The 16,626-nt window shown below is 40.7% G+C and overlaps 1 protein-coding gene across 5 annotated transcripts in view; it reads right to left on the bottom strand.

Moving 5' to 3' along the window:
- SLC22A23 (solute carrier family 22 member 23) overlaps positions 1–16,626 on the bottom strand; it is a 117,682-nt gene that overhangs the window by 25,485 nt on the left and 75,571 nt on the right. For all 5 annotated transcript variants that reach the window (XM_062570020.1, XM_062570021.1, XM_062570022.1 and 2 more), the window contains exons 4-5: positions 12,969–13,137; positions 6,076–6,203 (exon numbers count right to left, since the gene is read on the bottom strand). In XM_062570020.1, the coding sequence (XP_062426004.1) occupies positions 6,076–6,203; positions 12,969–13,137 (297 nt within the window). The remainder of the gene's footprint in view (positions 1–6,075; positions 6,204–12,968; positions 13,138–16,626) is intronic.

Below are 16,626 nucleotides of genomic sequence, written 5' to 3'. Positions count from 1 at the left end.
CTTGATAGCTTGCTCTGGATGAGACGGAAACTAATAATGGTCATGGTCCCGCTGGCCTTCCTGTTCATCAGGTCTTTTCTCCTCTTTCCTTCCTCTACAGCCATTAATTCCTTTCCTTTCCTCACCCCAGCCAAGTTCTTTACCATCTTTGTCCTTCTAAGACCCCTCCAACTATCTTTATTTCTGTGTTCCTACTGCTCTTCTCACTCTCCTCTGTATTCCTCTTCTCTATCACCCGTCCCGACTACTGCTTTCCATCTCATGTTGGTTCCTAAGGCTTCTTCTCTTCTTTCCTCTCAGCTGCATCCAAACTAATCCATCCTTCCCACTCTTCATGCACAAGGGGCCACAAGAGTGCCATGAGCACCAGGGTGAGCTGCCAGCCCTCTAGACTCAGTCATACAAAATTAGCTCCTCCAGAAGAAAAGTAGCAACATTGACAAAGACCCACTGTGCCAAAACACAAAGAAGTTGTGATAGGCTGCTGTGCAGCCAGCAATGAGTCTGCAGAGAACTGAATTGCTGATAAAGACTCATTCAGGCTTAAATATAGGCTGACATCATTTTTTATTTTTTTATAATAAAAAGATGCTTATTTGGCTTTTCCCAGTGGCATTAAAAGGCAAGTACTCAGTAGAGTCCTTCTACCCTGCTACCTCCAAACCCTGCAATTGTCAGAGCTCATCCTCACCAGGGACAGTCAACACATACATGGGCTCTTCTCTCATTTCTGCAAATCTAGTTAGCAGAGGAGGACTTAAACTGATCAGTTTTATTCTACATTCATATTTATTGTGTACCTCATGTTCTGAAGGAAATCACACAAATCACTGCCCACTGGCTGTTACTCTGTTTGAAATAGAAATCTCCATCCTTTCCATCTCCAATCTCCATACACAGTCCTTTGCCTTGAAGACTTACAGGTTGCATTTAAGTAGCAGCTTGAATTGTTTGAACTGAATTTCTATCCCTTGGGACTACTGTGAGGTATTTAAGTCTGGCACAATTAAACAATTTGGAAATGGATCTGATAAAGGGACACAATCAACAAGTTTGTATCTGCATCACATGCAGGTACCTATATTACAGGGCAAGAGAATTTGCTTTCTTTTATTAGCTTATACACCTGACTCTTCATCCATCCCATTCTTTGTATTTAAAACAGTAGCACAGTCGTAGCTGTGATGGTCTAAGGATATTAGCACAGGTCTGTAGGTTTGAGAGAGTTAATCTCTCCTACTAGGGAAAAAGAGATTGACTTTCAGACATAATGCCTCTTCCTCCTTCCCTTTATATTCTATCTAATCAAAAAAGAGGGTGTAACTATGCCATATCCAACTTTTGTGGTTAGGAAAAATAAAATACATAGCAAAACAAAATTGTAATCTAGTTCATGTATAAAAAATAAAAATCATGGAAGTATATGGCTCAGTAGCAAAAAAGGCGAAGAATATTTTTTTTTCTGTTAAAGAAAAAGCCCAAAACCTCAGTTTTCCTCACTGCAGTCAACACACACACACACACATAGAGTTTGTCAGCACTGCACTCCACTCCTCCACCAAAATGTATTCTACACTTTTAAGCTTTTGTGTCTACTTGTATGCTTGATCTCTGTGGCCACTTTTGCCATTATATGATTATTTCTCTATGATGTAGAGTATTTTTGTGACTCCTTCCACTGACATCTTAGAAATAAATGTCTGCATCCTGTGTGTTTTCCTCTACAGAGGAGGAAAAATAGGGCATTGTTACTCAATCCGGTCAGGCAATTATTCTTCTGTTAAGGAATGTCTGAAATGTCCCTCACCATAAACAAATACAATGAAAACCGCACAAGGGAGGGTTTCCGTGGAAGCATCAAGTCTGACACACTGATAATTACTGATAGGATTTTCCAAGTTGCACATTGCAAAATGCAACCAAATACAGTGATGGAGCAGAGATTAGCTTGCAGCAGTCGACCTATTCCAGCCAAAAAACCAAGCCCTTGGCCCCACGGGGAGGAAAAAAAAAAAAAAAAAAAAAAAAAAAAGGCATCCTATCAACAGCACAACCGCCATTTAACCTACTACACACTCCTTTAAAATGGTGTGAGGACAATTGGTGCTTTGGGATTTCCAAATCCCCTAAACACTTTTTTCTTCTGTTCTTTAATGCAATCTCTGTTCTATACATTTTCTAAGATGTATTTGGCTGAGGTGAAAATGACTACTTTGTAGTCACACTGAAATGAATTTTTTTTTCTTGCTTTACAAGGGGACAGGGAAGAGATGGGGAAGTTTTTGAAGAAACTGACAGTGAAAAACCTGTACTGAGTTAATTTATCAAAATAATTCATTTTCTTATAACAAAAGCTTACTTTTTGGGTAAAATTTTGAAATATTTGTCAACAAATCTTAACAAGCCAATTTTATAAATGAGATTTTGATAAGCAGTTGGATAAAAATCAGCATTTTGATGCAAAAATAAATTGAAACTTATTTCTGAAACAGGGTGAAATGTTAAGTCAAGTGGTGAAAATTTTGGGATTCAAAACACTAGAGATGATTAAGCTGGGTCTGATTGTATACCTAAATTTCCTAAGCGTAAAAGAAAAAATAGCTGCATAAAAGTAAAAAACACACAAGGCAAACTGCTCCTCGCAAACATGAGAAGTATATCAATCATTTAGAAATAAATCCGCTCAAAAACTGCTGAGGGGACAACTCTCCTTTTGTTTTGCAGCTAACAACAAACACTACGCTACAACCCTGGGTCAGGTTATGGTGAAGATAAGGCCAATGTTAATTTATGTCACTCTCAACTATCAAGATTCCTTGTCTCACTTTAATTTGTTTCTGGTGCAACAGCACTCGTACACTTTCTCGCTGGCTAAGCATAGCGCATCAATTGACCACGCTGATTTTATCCAGACACAGAGGTTATGACAACTGTTTGCCCTTTTGGTGGCAACTGGACCCCTGTCAAGACATTTTGTTCTCTCCAGAGACATCTCATAGAAGAGCATTGGCAAGTTGCTCTCATCCAATGGATTGATTCAAACAACATCACATAATTTTGCTTTCATTCCCCTTCCACCCCAACACGTGGGTGTTTTCTCTATGGAGCAAACAGGCTTTACAGAAGACTGATGGCAGTTTCAGTGATGGGTAGAATAACCAAATGGACCAGGAGAAGCTCTCAGCAGGCAATGGGAACGATGTGATTCTTTAGAAGGAAAAATAAACCTGTTCTTTGCTTGGACTGCAATTCAAAATTGCTTTGTCTTCCATCCCAGAAATACTTCACCCACTTGAATTCTAGTTCTTTTTATTATGGAACTTTTATCAGCTGTCAAATGGGTATATATGCAGCTACTGTAACTCCTATAACGATCTGTTATCCAGGATATACTAATCTGACTGATACGTATGAGTACAATCACAAGAGGGTTTCCAGCTGGAAGGGCCTGTATGGAGGCAGTTTATCATTTAAATGCAGTGAGTCACTCAATCTTATGAAGCTATTATGGCAATGTAGTGAGTCAGTAAACGGCAACACAACGGCAAACCCTAACTAAAGCAAAACAATTTGCAGCCTTTGCAGATGGAAAACAGAGAATAAAATAATCACAAACAAAAAAAAAAACTTCCACATAGATAAGAAAACTCAACAAAGGAATAAAGAGGAAATAGGAGATATCTGCATCAAGCTAAATCAGGCATCCTTTCTCACAGATGAGTTTAAGCTTTTTTACCCATTCCCTACTACAACAATTTTATGCAGATGTGACTGTAACACACAAGCACACTTTCTTCTGCTTACGGACCCACTGAGAGACATATGGTCTGCTGTTTGATCAAATTCTTCATTCAGATTTTATACCTTTCCACAATCCTTATTCAGACTGTCAGCACTCCCATACACCCAAAACGAGAGAGAAGGTCCTTCCAAAACCTTTAGCTAAGATGACTTAATCCTTTTGATGCTGCTCCTCCCTCGTTTCCCCTACAAAAACACAGCATCACCTCAGAGCTGTGTCAGAAAAGCCTTAACATGTGGGACTGCTGAGAGAGTTTAGAAAAAGAGAAAGAGAAGGAGAAAATTCCTATCCCTTCCCTTCCCTCCCAAAACACACCCCCACACACCAAAAAACCCACTGGCATCAGCCAGGAGGCAGAAATAAGCATGTTCTGTATTACTCAGGAAATTTTGCAAAGGGTAATGTACTAACTGGTGTGTGCTAATGTGTCACTGCAGGCAGAGAATCCGTTGCATCGAGATGTTTAAATAATATTGTTTTCCACATGAAAGAGAGCCCCTCTTTAAACAGGGGTTTTCCCCTACCATGAAACTGCTGGAAAATGTAATTGGTCACAAATAACAGTCATAAAACTTTTTTGATACTTAACATTCCTCCATGGACTATATCAGCATAAATGGCTTTAAAAAAAATCCCTCTAGAACACAATTGTATCTTTGCCTTTTTTCCCTTAAAGGAAATTCAGATAATTTATCTTTTTTCCTGAAAATACATTTTTTTTTGCATTTTGTCTGCAAATTCAAGAACCCGACTAGCTGAGAAAAGCCAAATTTAGAATTGCCTGGGACTCTCCAAGACAGGCATTTCATTGCCTCAGAGACAGGTTTGCTCCAAGATTCTTCCTCATTTGTGCTACAGGGGAGATCTGCAAAAAGGAGGTGATGGGGCTCGCCAGGTATAATGGCAGCTCCATTGCATCCCAGTTTTTCAGAGCCTTTCCAGGAGATTTTATACCTTGCCGCCAGGCCACGTGCGAGGTGAGTGCAGGCACTGTGACCGCAGGCAGGCAATCCACACGCATACAGGACGACTAAAACAACTCTGCCAACTGCAGCACCAGTAACAGAAATCACAGCTGTGACCTTGGTATGAATACCTAGATGCAGCGCAGACCCAAAGATATTTCTCTCCCCTTCACTTCTAAGCACATCACTGAGAAAGATTGCTTCATTTCCTAAGCATTGCTCAGTGAATTTTTCTTATGGAACAGTGAATATTTCCCATTCTGGGTGAAATCTATTCCAGTGCAGATAGACATCTTTAGCCCTGACGTATCTTAAGGTACATTACTCCAGAGATCTTAGACAGTGAATGCTAGCTAAGCGTGGCAAGCCTCCCTTGTAACACCAGTTGGAGAGCAGAGATTATTGAGTGAGGTCTTCCTGCAACCCATACTGGTATGAAAGTGTGCAAAAAAATAAATATTTCAACTCTTTTCTGACTAGTAGGTAGTCTGATTCAGAATATAAATGACATACTTAAATAGGTATTCATGGGCACTGTCAGATCTGTGAGAAGGAAAAGAGGAGCCTGAATTTAGCAGGCGCAGCAGTGAGATGAAGGAGCTTCAGAAAATTCTCCACTTTCTTATAATTACAGAGCAGGAGGAGCCACACGCACAGACTCTCTGCAAGTGCAAGGCACTCTGGGGGACAGCAGCACAACTATTTCAGTGGCAAACCCAGTGACAGCAATAACCTGCTCCTTTTTTTTTTTTTTTTTTTTTTAAAAAAAAAGCCATCAGTAAACCAAGGAATAATGATTTACATTCTTAATGAAAAACTCCAACCTATCACTACTGTTTGCAGGACTCCCACCACTCCAAAACTATGCAATTCAAACACTACAGGAAAGAAAAGCAAAGTGACTCTTAGGAAAAGGTCTGCAATCTGTTCTAGAGCTGCCAGGGGACTGGTGTTTTTGTCACTTTTCCAAATCAACAAAAATGTTTTCTGATGGCCACGGTCCCAGTCAGGAGCATTCTCAACATGTAAGTTTGAGGCACAAGTAGCTGATGGTGCACTCTGTAGCCATGGTAAAATTTTCTTCAAGAAATGTCTAGGACTGTTCAATAGACCAAGTAGTTGTAAACACAGTGCTGGGATTTGGAATTGTTTTTCAAGGAAAGCTAAATGAATGAATAGGATGACTTTAGAGATAGCGAGTATTTAATTCTGGGCAGTTAACAGCATTTGGAGACTTTCAGAGAAGAGCAAGCAATGTCATTTGCGTGGCCTTCCATGGTCTGACTTGCGGCTGCCTGTTCTACTCACCGGGCACCACTCCCTTGATATCGCTTTCCGGGTTCATCCTGTTCTTGCGAGTGAATTGAAGGATAAGTTCCTTGGATGCTTCGAACTGTTGTGTAGCCATTAGCCACCGAAGAGACTCTGGGAAAATACTTTAAAGATGGAAAACACATTAGGGTCACTTCTGAGTTTCTCTTGGAGAAAGAACAGATTGTGTCTAGCTGCTTGTTTAACCATTTATGTGCTATGTCATTGTTTTCAAAAAGCCAAAGTATCACTTACAAAACAAATAAACAGGAAAAAGATTATCAATATGCAAATTAATCATATTTTCTTTAATACTGATTCACAAAGGATGCAGGTATTATCCTAGAAATAGGGCTTAATGCCCTAGAAATAGGGCAGATTAGAATTTTATAACATATTAGAATAGTTATGACTATTAGTACAATTCTGATAGAACTGGGAGAATGAGGAAGCTTTGTGTGCAATAGATACTTGCCATCAAGCAGGGAATAAATGAGTTTTGCAATTAAGACAGGGTAATTCAGATCAAGGAAGGAAGAAAAATCTCTAGATGACAGAAGTGATTTGAATTCTCTTGTAAAGATGGAGAGGGAATGGAGAAGAGTTATTTTTAGGATTATAATGCAATTTTTAAAATGTATTTTTAAACATGTAAAAAAAAATCTTCTCCCTCATATGCAGATTTCAAGCTACTGTTTTATTCAGATCAATACTGTGTATGCTCCAGATCATGTTTAGCTGTTACAAAAGTTTCCACTAGCAAAAAATATTATGTTATCTGAGTCACCTTAAAAATACATACACACACACATGGTTACTGAAAAGTTTATTCTTCATCCAGCTATTTTCTTCAAGTGTTGACATTCACCTGAACCTCTAGCTTTGGTGTTCAGCCTTCCCTGCTCTTTTCAGATGAATTTATTTCTTACACACAACCAAAAGGAGCATGTGTGTGTGCGTGTGTGTACATATATATATATATATATATATATATATATATATATATATATAAAATCATTTTCATAGATATGGATACTTCCAAATATTGCTACAAGCATATTTTTCTTTCTTGTTTGCGCATTTCCACAAATTTTCTGAAAAACTTTTTCTAACAACCAATGTAGCAACTATTTTAAACTTCAAATATCCAATGAATCTCTATTTTCCACCACAAAGCAGTTATCTTTGCTATGGATGCTGTCTTATTTCCTATACCTTTAAGCAGTAGGGCACACAATTACACCATTACACTGCTACCTTTTAAGGTTAATGCAACTTGGACAACATCCTATTGAGAACTTCATCCTAAATAAAGAAAAAGTACAGTATTCTGCTTAAGGAGGAAGAAGATATCTGCCAGCCTGTAATCCAATTGATGCAAGATGATAAAAATATGTAAAAGCAATGATGACAGCCATTCAGCTTGACAGCTTATTTACTACACTGGTGCTGCACAGGTGCTTTGGCATATTCTCTTGCAGAATAGCCTGTATTGCAAATGCGTATTCTGAAAAATTAATAATTCTCTGAATGCAAGAATTCTCAGTGCTTGGCTCTGGAAAGGGGACAGCCTGAGTCACCAATCTGCAGTTTTTGAACAGTCAACTTAGCAACGGGGGAGGAAAAGTCAAACATCTCTTCCCCCTTTTCCTTATCCCACTGCCTCCTTTTCCTCAGAAAAATCACACACGAAAGACCTGATAACAAGAAATGTGCTAATTATACAGTAGCCAATGTAAAGTTATTGTACAATAATGGCTCTTAAATTGGCCTACAGGATATACACTTTCCCTTCAAGCTGTTGTCATTCCATGGGTCAGTAACGGACTGAAGCAGTGAAACCTGCAGTTGATAACAGGGGGATGAATTAAGGAATGTGTTTTCTTTTATAATGCAGCTACTAAAACCAATGACAAAAAGGTGGCTTTCAGCTTATACTTGGAAGGCCTTTAAACGTGCAATCACATAAATGGCTTAGCTCATGCACAGAGATAATTTTAGCAATTTCAGGAAAAAGAAGAGAAAGGTCTGGATTCATTTTGCTACCTGCTTGCCCTCTAGGTAATCAATCCCTCCTCTCTACCTTCCCAGCAGAAGGGGAGAGCAGCACCATGTTCCAGGCGGTGTGCATGGAAATCTAGGTCAGAGGGAGCAGAAGGGGAAGTCAAATGGTAAAAAAGATGCTAGAAACTGGAAGGGGTGTGCAGGGTGGAGGAGAACTGGACTAGGAGAGAGGTAGGCAGAAAAGCAAATAGAGCAGCAAATGAGGAACATTGAACACAGGAAGAAAACTGAAGTCTGAGATGAACTGGTTAGTAAAGTACTCTTTTACCTATGAAAGGCAGGAACTATATGTAAAAATAAAAGAGCCTCAGGAAAAGGCTAGTGGGTCACACATCCACCTTTGAAGAATTGAGCTGGAAGTCACTATTAATACTAAATTAAACAGGGGTGATGCTTCTGTCTCTCAGAGAAAGGGCTTATATTGGTCCACTCTGCAAAGCAAAACACAGAGGATGCAAGGATAGAATATATCATTTGCTTCTTGCCCCTTCTGCTCCCACTTTCCCATGTACAAATATCTTTTGGGCAGGAGGTATTAGCTATTGAGAAAGAGCTCCTTCAAGCTCACCAGGAAGTCTGAAAATACTATGAGCCTGGGGAGAGTCCAGCTTACAAGCTTGCAGGCATCTAGGCTTACTAGCCATAGAGCATGTTCAAAGCTGGCATCAAAAAACCCCAGCCTGAAAATATCACCTATGCAAACAGTCTTCAAATAAACTGTAAAATCAGAGGTGGCATAAAGAGGATTTTCTCAGACCTACAGCTCCAGTCCAAGAAGGAAGCACAAGTTAGGCTCCACATAGCCTCGTTGAAAACAGTGTTGCTCTTGACCAGGTTTGTATTTTAGGATAAGGACCTTCTCCTTTCCACTTTTTTTTTGTTTGTTTGTTTTAAACTTTCACTGCTTGTTATGTGAGTCTTCTCACCTCAGCAGGAATGCTCTGAAGACTAGGCCAGTTACAGATCCCAAACGACAACATCTATGGAGAACACCTGCTTGTAGGAGAAGGAAGAGAACGGCAGGAACAGCTAGTCTCAAACGCCATCATGGGGCCAGTCACCGGGACAAAAGCTGTCTCTGCCTCCCACTTCCTGTATGATTCTCAGACAGTAGGTACAGAAATCCCAGATCTTTTGCCTGTTTTACCACTCAACATGAGGAGCAGGAAGTTAATTTAAGGATCATTTATTTCCTGTATTGTTTCAGCCCCAGGATATCAGGCAGAGCAAGTGCAAAGCCTGCTTACCCCTGTTTCCATGCAAGGGTGTGAGCCCACTTGCAGAGTACACAGCCTGCTGCAAATGATCTTTTTTACACCTTTACTTTTGCCAGACTAAGCAGTATAATAAACTCAAAAGCCAAAAGAGCCAATGCACTGTCTGCAATACTTCTGTGCAGAAATTTTGTCACAACAGCGTCCCTTATCACCTGCCATTACATACTAATCTGTCATGAGGTAGAGAATAGGTTAAATGTTGCTCTGCTACAAGACCACTGCCCAATCACCCTCTTTTCTTCTCTCTGCAAGAAAGAAGTGCATATCTACCAACTTTCTCCTTCTGTCTCTCCCTGCTCCCCACTAACTCATTTTGGTGTCTTCCCTTCTGGAGCTCTCTTTGTAAAGAGTGGAGAAAGCCTTCTGCTGAGGGAAAGCGGTAGAGTTGGTCAGTCTCCCAGATCATCAAGCTGCTGACTGCAGACAGCTGGTTGACAGCTTTCCACTTCCTTCAGCAGCAAGGGAACAGGGAACCTTCCACAGACAAAGGAGAGGACAGAGGGTGGAGGGAAATGTTCTTCTCCCGTTACACAGCTGCTGCTCATGAGAGAGGAGGGGGGAAGGGTGAGAGGGATACTGAAAAAACATCCTAAATCCAAGAAATCCTAGCAGTAGAGAAAAACCCTAGGTAGTCAGAAATGATCAAGTAGGTACCATGCACAGCTGGAATCTATCTAGTTTGGATGCAAAGTAAACCCATGCCCATGGAAAAGGCACAGTATGTAAACCAAAGGTCTGCCCCAGGGAAATAACTCCAGTCACTACAATCCAAGATCTGTGTTTTGGTAAGGCTAAACCCTATTGTATAGCACCAAAAAGGAACAAGTCAGCCTTTTCCACCTCTTCACTTCTATTTAGAGTGAAGCAGGAATTTGTTTTAGATTATTAGTATCTTTGCTGACCTTCATGGCATAGTCCCATCAGAAGCTTCCTATGTACAAGAGGAAATAACACCTCTGTGTAATTGGAGAACTGGAGTTCCCCTTCTCTCACTGATCTGAAACATACACTTGAAGGGAGTCCACCTTCTATTAATGTATTTTAATCTGCATGCCATCAACCCCTGCGCTCCCATCCGGCCTACGTGGCTGCCTCTTGCCTATTCCAGAATTACTTGAGAACTGAAAAGGGGCATGAGCTCAGTTTCCAAATGTCACGATCCATCAGATCTTCCTTCCTAGAGAAATTTGCTTCCTCCTTTTCCTCTGTTGGTGCCCAACTCCCCAGCTCTGCTCAGGCATCCTGATCCTAGGGAGCCGTATAACCTCTTACTGCACAAGCCTGATAGCTGAGCAAATATATAGCTGGGAGAGAGCTAACCGCCAGCATGGAGAGGTGAATGGCTCTTTTGCTTCGGGAGATAAAAGTGAGCCAAGAAAGAAGGAAGGTGGAGGGAGTATAGGGGGCTGTCACAGCTTCTATTATTTAACTAAATAGGTACACTATGGGCAGTTAGCAAGCAGTGATCAAGTGTAGGTTTTTTAGCTCTTTCATTATAAATCAGTTCATTTTTTTCCTTCATCTGTAACATATGCTGAGAGTCCACACTCTGTTCTCCAACACAATGCTGAGGGAAGAGGGGATGAAAGGAGAGAAGTAATAAAACAGTAAAGCTTTCCAGAGAATATGCAACAGACGGGAGAGAAAAGCCTAAGAGAAAAGTGCATACTGTACCAGCAGTATAATTAAACAGCCATCCTAACTACAGTTCAATTCTGCAAATGTGAAAAAACCCAGGCTACGCAAATCCTGATATTTTGGCTACTATTACTATTTATCAAGCTGTCATATCACACATTATAAGTGGAATATATTTGCATTCTCTATCCCGCCCAGTCAAAATGCCACAGAGCTTGTGCAGATTAGGAACACACCAGCATTTCCTATCCCTCTCAGTGCCGCCCAGTGAAGAGGTCCCTGATGACCTTTCAACAAAAATGTATCGGATCTGGACATGGCACGTGGAAAACACGCAACCTCCATAAAAGTGCTGAAGAGTTACTTTTGTCCATTTATTCTATCGTATTTGTTAGACATCTTCAGTGCATTTTACTGTCCTTTACCCGTACGTATTCTATCCCATTTGGGTTCCTATCCAGTGGCTCCTATACTGCTTTTCAGGTGGCAGTTTTGGAGCTGACCTTCGTGCATGTTTGCATGAGTATAACAGATGGAAGGTTTACGAGAACAGTACCATATACAAGCAAGAAGACTACAGGTTATCCATCATCAAGATAACACTAATGAGATGAGACTATTTAGATGTTGTATGGTAAAAAACAGGAACAAACACAGTCATTTTCTTGTAAAAGAGCTTGTTTGTACCTCTCTCCTGTGTGCTGCTTTTTGCACTCAGCCTAAGCTGCCATATGTCTGCTCAGGGCTAGACAGAGAAATCCCCACTGGGGGCTTCTGCAATATGTGCATGAGAAAGAGGAAAATATATAGAACTATTATACATTGTTACATGCTGTTACAAGTTATTACATGTTGCAAGCTGTTACAGGTTACAACTACCAAGTGGGTCCGGGAAGGTGCAACTTGGTTCCGCATGGTGCGATGGCTGTTTTTGACATTTTTCAGTATGCAACAACTGCATAACTGCATATTTTAACCTTGTTTAGCATTACCTTGAAAATGAATTATCTAGAGTGTTTTTTACTGTTCTGGTATTGTACAATACTGTTGTCCTAAGCCTCTGTTTTATGCCACCACTGTGTGTCACTATTAAGACAGAACAACAAGGAGTGATTTTAGGGAGGTTTACAAAGTCCTAGTGAAGATGTACCTGGTACCTGCCATCAGTAAGAGCCACACTATTTCTTTCAGTATCGATAGTATCAAACCTGGAGCACAAAGCTGAACAGCAACCCCAATGCAGCTGCCAGAAAGAAGTAAAAGAAACAACTAGGAGAGCATTATTTGTGGGAACTATCATGTGCTAAAACAGCCCAACTGAGACTGGCAATGCAGCCTTTGGCCCAGCACATGCTAATTTGGGCAAAATCTATTAGGGAGTCCAATTTGGAGCCAGGTACCTCATGTATATTAGACTTCCAAATGTGCTTATTCACAGCAGACCTTTGCTGATATATGTTATTTTTATCCAAGCTTGGCTAACCAAGGCTGAACGAACCAATAGTGGCAGCCCAGAACCGCAATACAGATTCTAAGGGAAAAATTTAGTTGTACAGCCACAATCTGACAACAAGTAGGCTGAAATGCATCCTCTTGAGAATCTTTTTTCCACCTTTAAAGGGGCACAGATGGCTAAAGGAAACGTGTCCTGTCTTAAGAGAGGATAATTACAAAGTACAACTTTCTGCTTACCAAAACAGAACTTTCTCCCAGCTTCCCATCCTATTTCAGTACATAACCTGTGTGCGCGCTGCAGTAAATTATAAAGTTATTACTTCTCATCTTAAATTCACATCTTTGCAAAAGGTGAATAAAAGAACAAAGGGACAGATTTATCTATCAAAAGCACCTCTCAAATCCAGCGTTAGGGGCTTGCATGTTCTGTGACTTGACAAGGGGAAGAATACTTACACCCAGTAAAGCAGCATCAGCAGAAAAGGGCAGATGATGACTGCCTGGAGGACCTGCCAATCCCTGCAGAGGGCAGCCAGCCCAGGCATGAGGAACTGCCCTGCCATTTCGATGAAACTTGCCACCATCGTGATCATGAACCGGTGCCCAGGAGGACAGAGCTCAATCCCTGAAACACAGAGCACAAGCAGATGTATTAGACCCCTGTCAGCGATGGCACCAAAAGAGTAATCCCCCTCCAGCCAGCTGCCTATTTTCATGAAATTTCATGAACTTAGTGTCCTTTGAGACCTTTGGTCAAAGTTACAAACAATCACATAAATCTTGATTTGTCATGTATTTAGGCTTCAAATACTCTAGCAGCAGTAGAGGAGCTCACTAACAATGTCAGCTTCCTGTGGCACTGACGCTGAGTTCTTCATACTCCCTTTGCATCTTTTGGAGATCTGCTGTATCCTGACTGCAAACTTTCTTCGGGTCTGTGCCCAGGGAAGCACAGGTAAAATATTTGTTTAAAGAGAGTAAAGAGTAAAACACAATGCAGTGACTCCTGGTCCAGCCTTTTCACAATTCTCAGAGATACCACATGTCTTTCCAATCAATGTACCAAGGAGACAGAAGAGCACAGCTCTCAACAGGATATAGCCTCCATGTTCATATGCGATGCCACCTGCCTACCAGTTTAATATGCTGCTACTCAGCCAGTTTCAAGCTGGATTTTGCTGAGTGGGTTGATTCTGGGTTTTCTTTTTGTTTTTGTAATTGCTAATCTTGATCAACTTTCAAACAAGACAGCCTTCCATCTGTTTTATCCTGCCTTCCATCCCTCCTGTTGCAGTAGGGCAATTTACCACCATCATCGCTATCATCGATTGCATCAGCTGCCTTGTGACAAGTTAGTTCAGCAGATAAGCTTTCTTAAAATCCCTGATTTCTGGCCAAACATTTATTCACTCTCCAGAAATAAAAGATGAATTTATCAGAAATGCTTAAAAAACCCAAACATACACACAGAAGAAATAGCAATAAAATTGGACTGTCTTGTACAAATATATTCTAACATAAATGATTTTTCCCCAGTAAGAATTACAAGAGTTCTCTTTCAAATTTCCCATTTGCCTACATCCACTTCCACAGATTAACAATTAAGTACAATAAACCTGCCACAAGTATTGTGTTGTACCTATCAGCAAGCTGATATAGAAACATACCCATAGACATACATGTCATCACGTTATGTTGCTGTCAGCATTGTTTTTCCTTGAGATGTCTCCTACCATTGTTTTAAATTATAATTTAATGGCTGTTAAAATTATAATTGAAAAGCCATAAGACAATAGAAAGAGGAGGAGATGACAGCTGCTCACTCACCTTCTCATCTGTGGCTTGTTCAGCATTTATCACTGTAATATAGATTTAAACTAGCTGACCAGAAACTGGTTTGTAGATCAAACACAGTATTAAATATTACACACTGATTTTCCCCCTCTTCCCCACCCCCCCTTGGCCAATGACAAAAAACTGTGGATGGACTTTTGCCAACGCAGAAGAAAAATTTTGTGAGGCAGCCCAAATTTTCATTAGCTTAACCACAGACACATCAGCTTTGTGAAAGAAAGAGGAGAAAAAAAACCCAAAACTCACTTGCTATAACAAGTTTTTACATTTTAATTAGGAAAACAAGATTAAAACACAGAGCTTCTTATGATGTTAATATGGCTTCATTCCAACTAACAACGTACCCCAAGCTTAGGCAATTTCTTATCCTATGCAAAGAGGTCACTTCCGCTTTATTTTTCTAATCTTCAAATATAAAGGGGTTCTGTTTGTTTTTTAAAACCTTAAAGTCATAGTTACTCGTGCTCCAGTATTCCTTCGTTAACTACAAGGATGAGTTTTGTTGCTATGGAAACAGGAAGTCTACGTTAGGTAGGTAAGAGCTTGGCATTTCAATTGCATTGCTTAGGTTAGTACCAGATTAAAAAAAAATACTGATAACAACTCTCAGATGTCAAAGATGTGTCAAAATGATGAAATTACATTTTTTGAGTCACTGGTGCACAATACGCATAACTCCATATGCAGCAGTTATTCATTACAGAAAAAGGAAATAACTTCAGAGATCATTTTGCACCCATTTTCTTCTCTGGATCATCACATACATATGAAAAAATTTTGCCCTTTCCTCCAGAAAAGTTGGATAGGAAAAAGAATCCCTGATGTAGCTGCGTGAGCGTGACTTTCAAGTGACATTGGCAGGCGTTCTCTGTATATGAAATATCACATCACTGTTAAAATGTTCTATATATTAAGATAGTGTGCTGACTTTCCAAACCCCCTGGCATCAATTTTATATGATAAAAGATTCAGCACTGCGGTTTTTTAGCAAGCATTTAGCAGTCGAGGTTTTTCAACTGTCAGCCACTGTGGGACCTCTGCCCCAGCAGCAGGAAAGGCTTCCTGCACCCCGCTAACACCCACACCGGTGGCATGATGTACGCAGGCACAAGGCCTCTGGGATGACACCAGCCACCACTCAGCTCACAGGCAAAATTATTGACTCGCATAAAATCACTACAGGACAGAGATCAGCTCATGGCAAATCCAACAAGAGCGCTCCAGGTCTCCACCAGCACAGAGGTTTTTACCCCAACTACCCTATTAACCAAGGAGTGTCATCCATGCAAATTATGGAAATGATCATCCAAAAGCTCTTGGATACGCTCATTTTCTCTATGTGGAAAATTTTGTCTGGGAAAGGGGACAGACATGGAAAGGATTTTGCTTATTTGTCCATCATTTCTAGTCTTTAAGCAACACAGTCAGTAGAAGATCCTACTTGGAGACCTAATTTCTGGAAGTGCCAGGCAAACGATTGTACAGGCAAGCTGTCACCTGTACGCAAAGCAATTCTGCAGTACTGAGGCAGCGAGACCAGACTTGCCCAGGACAAGTGAGGCAGATTTTCTCACAGTCTGCAGATGCCCAGTAACATGGTGGACCTCACCATGCAGCACAAGCATGTATGTTAGATACGGCCACATGGCAGAAGGTCCCCACGTATGCAGACAAATAACACACCCTAAAGGAAATGGCCTTGCCGTGCACATGCTGCAGAACTGATGTCCATATGCATAATAAACACAAATTCAGAACACACTTGACTCATTGCACGGCACAGCTAGGAAAAGCAGAAGGAAATGTAGAAATCTTGCTTTTGGACCCTAACCTTTAAGTGATTCCAGTACAAACATAGCCAAATAGATGTGCACCAGTTTCACAGCCTACAAACCTGCCACAGGGAGAGCCAGTGCCAGCTATACCCCTTCTTACAAGGCAATCAAGCATTTCTGTTTGTACAGCTTTTAGGTGGATGTTTGGTGCATTTGAAGAAACCCAGCTACCAACCTGCAAGACGCACAGAGAAATGCTGTGGTGCAGAAGTGACAGGACTGGAACCAGACACACTACTCCATAACTCTGAATGCAGCAATTTATAATAGAAGTACTAAAGAGGGTTATGAAAAAGGATGAGTGCGTCTGCATGCATCTGTGCGTGTGAGAGAGACAGCAAGCATGTGCGAGCAACCAGCCACCAGAAGTGGCAGAAGAAGGGTTAAGGGAATGGTATGTGCCTGTTGTACAGAGCACCCTATCC

The sequence above is a fragment of the Rhea pennata genome, chromosome 2, assembly GCF_028389875.1.
Source record: "Rhea pennata isolate bPtePen1 chromosome 2, bPtePen1.pri, whole genome shotgun sequence".
NCBI classification, from domain to species: Eukaryota; Metazoa; Chordata; class Aves; order Rheiformes; family Rheidae; genus Rhea; species Rhea pennata.
The sequence above is the reverse complement of the archived record's forward strand: the minus strand, read 5'-3'. Positions and strand labels throughout refer to the sequence as shown.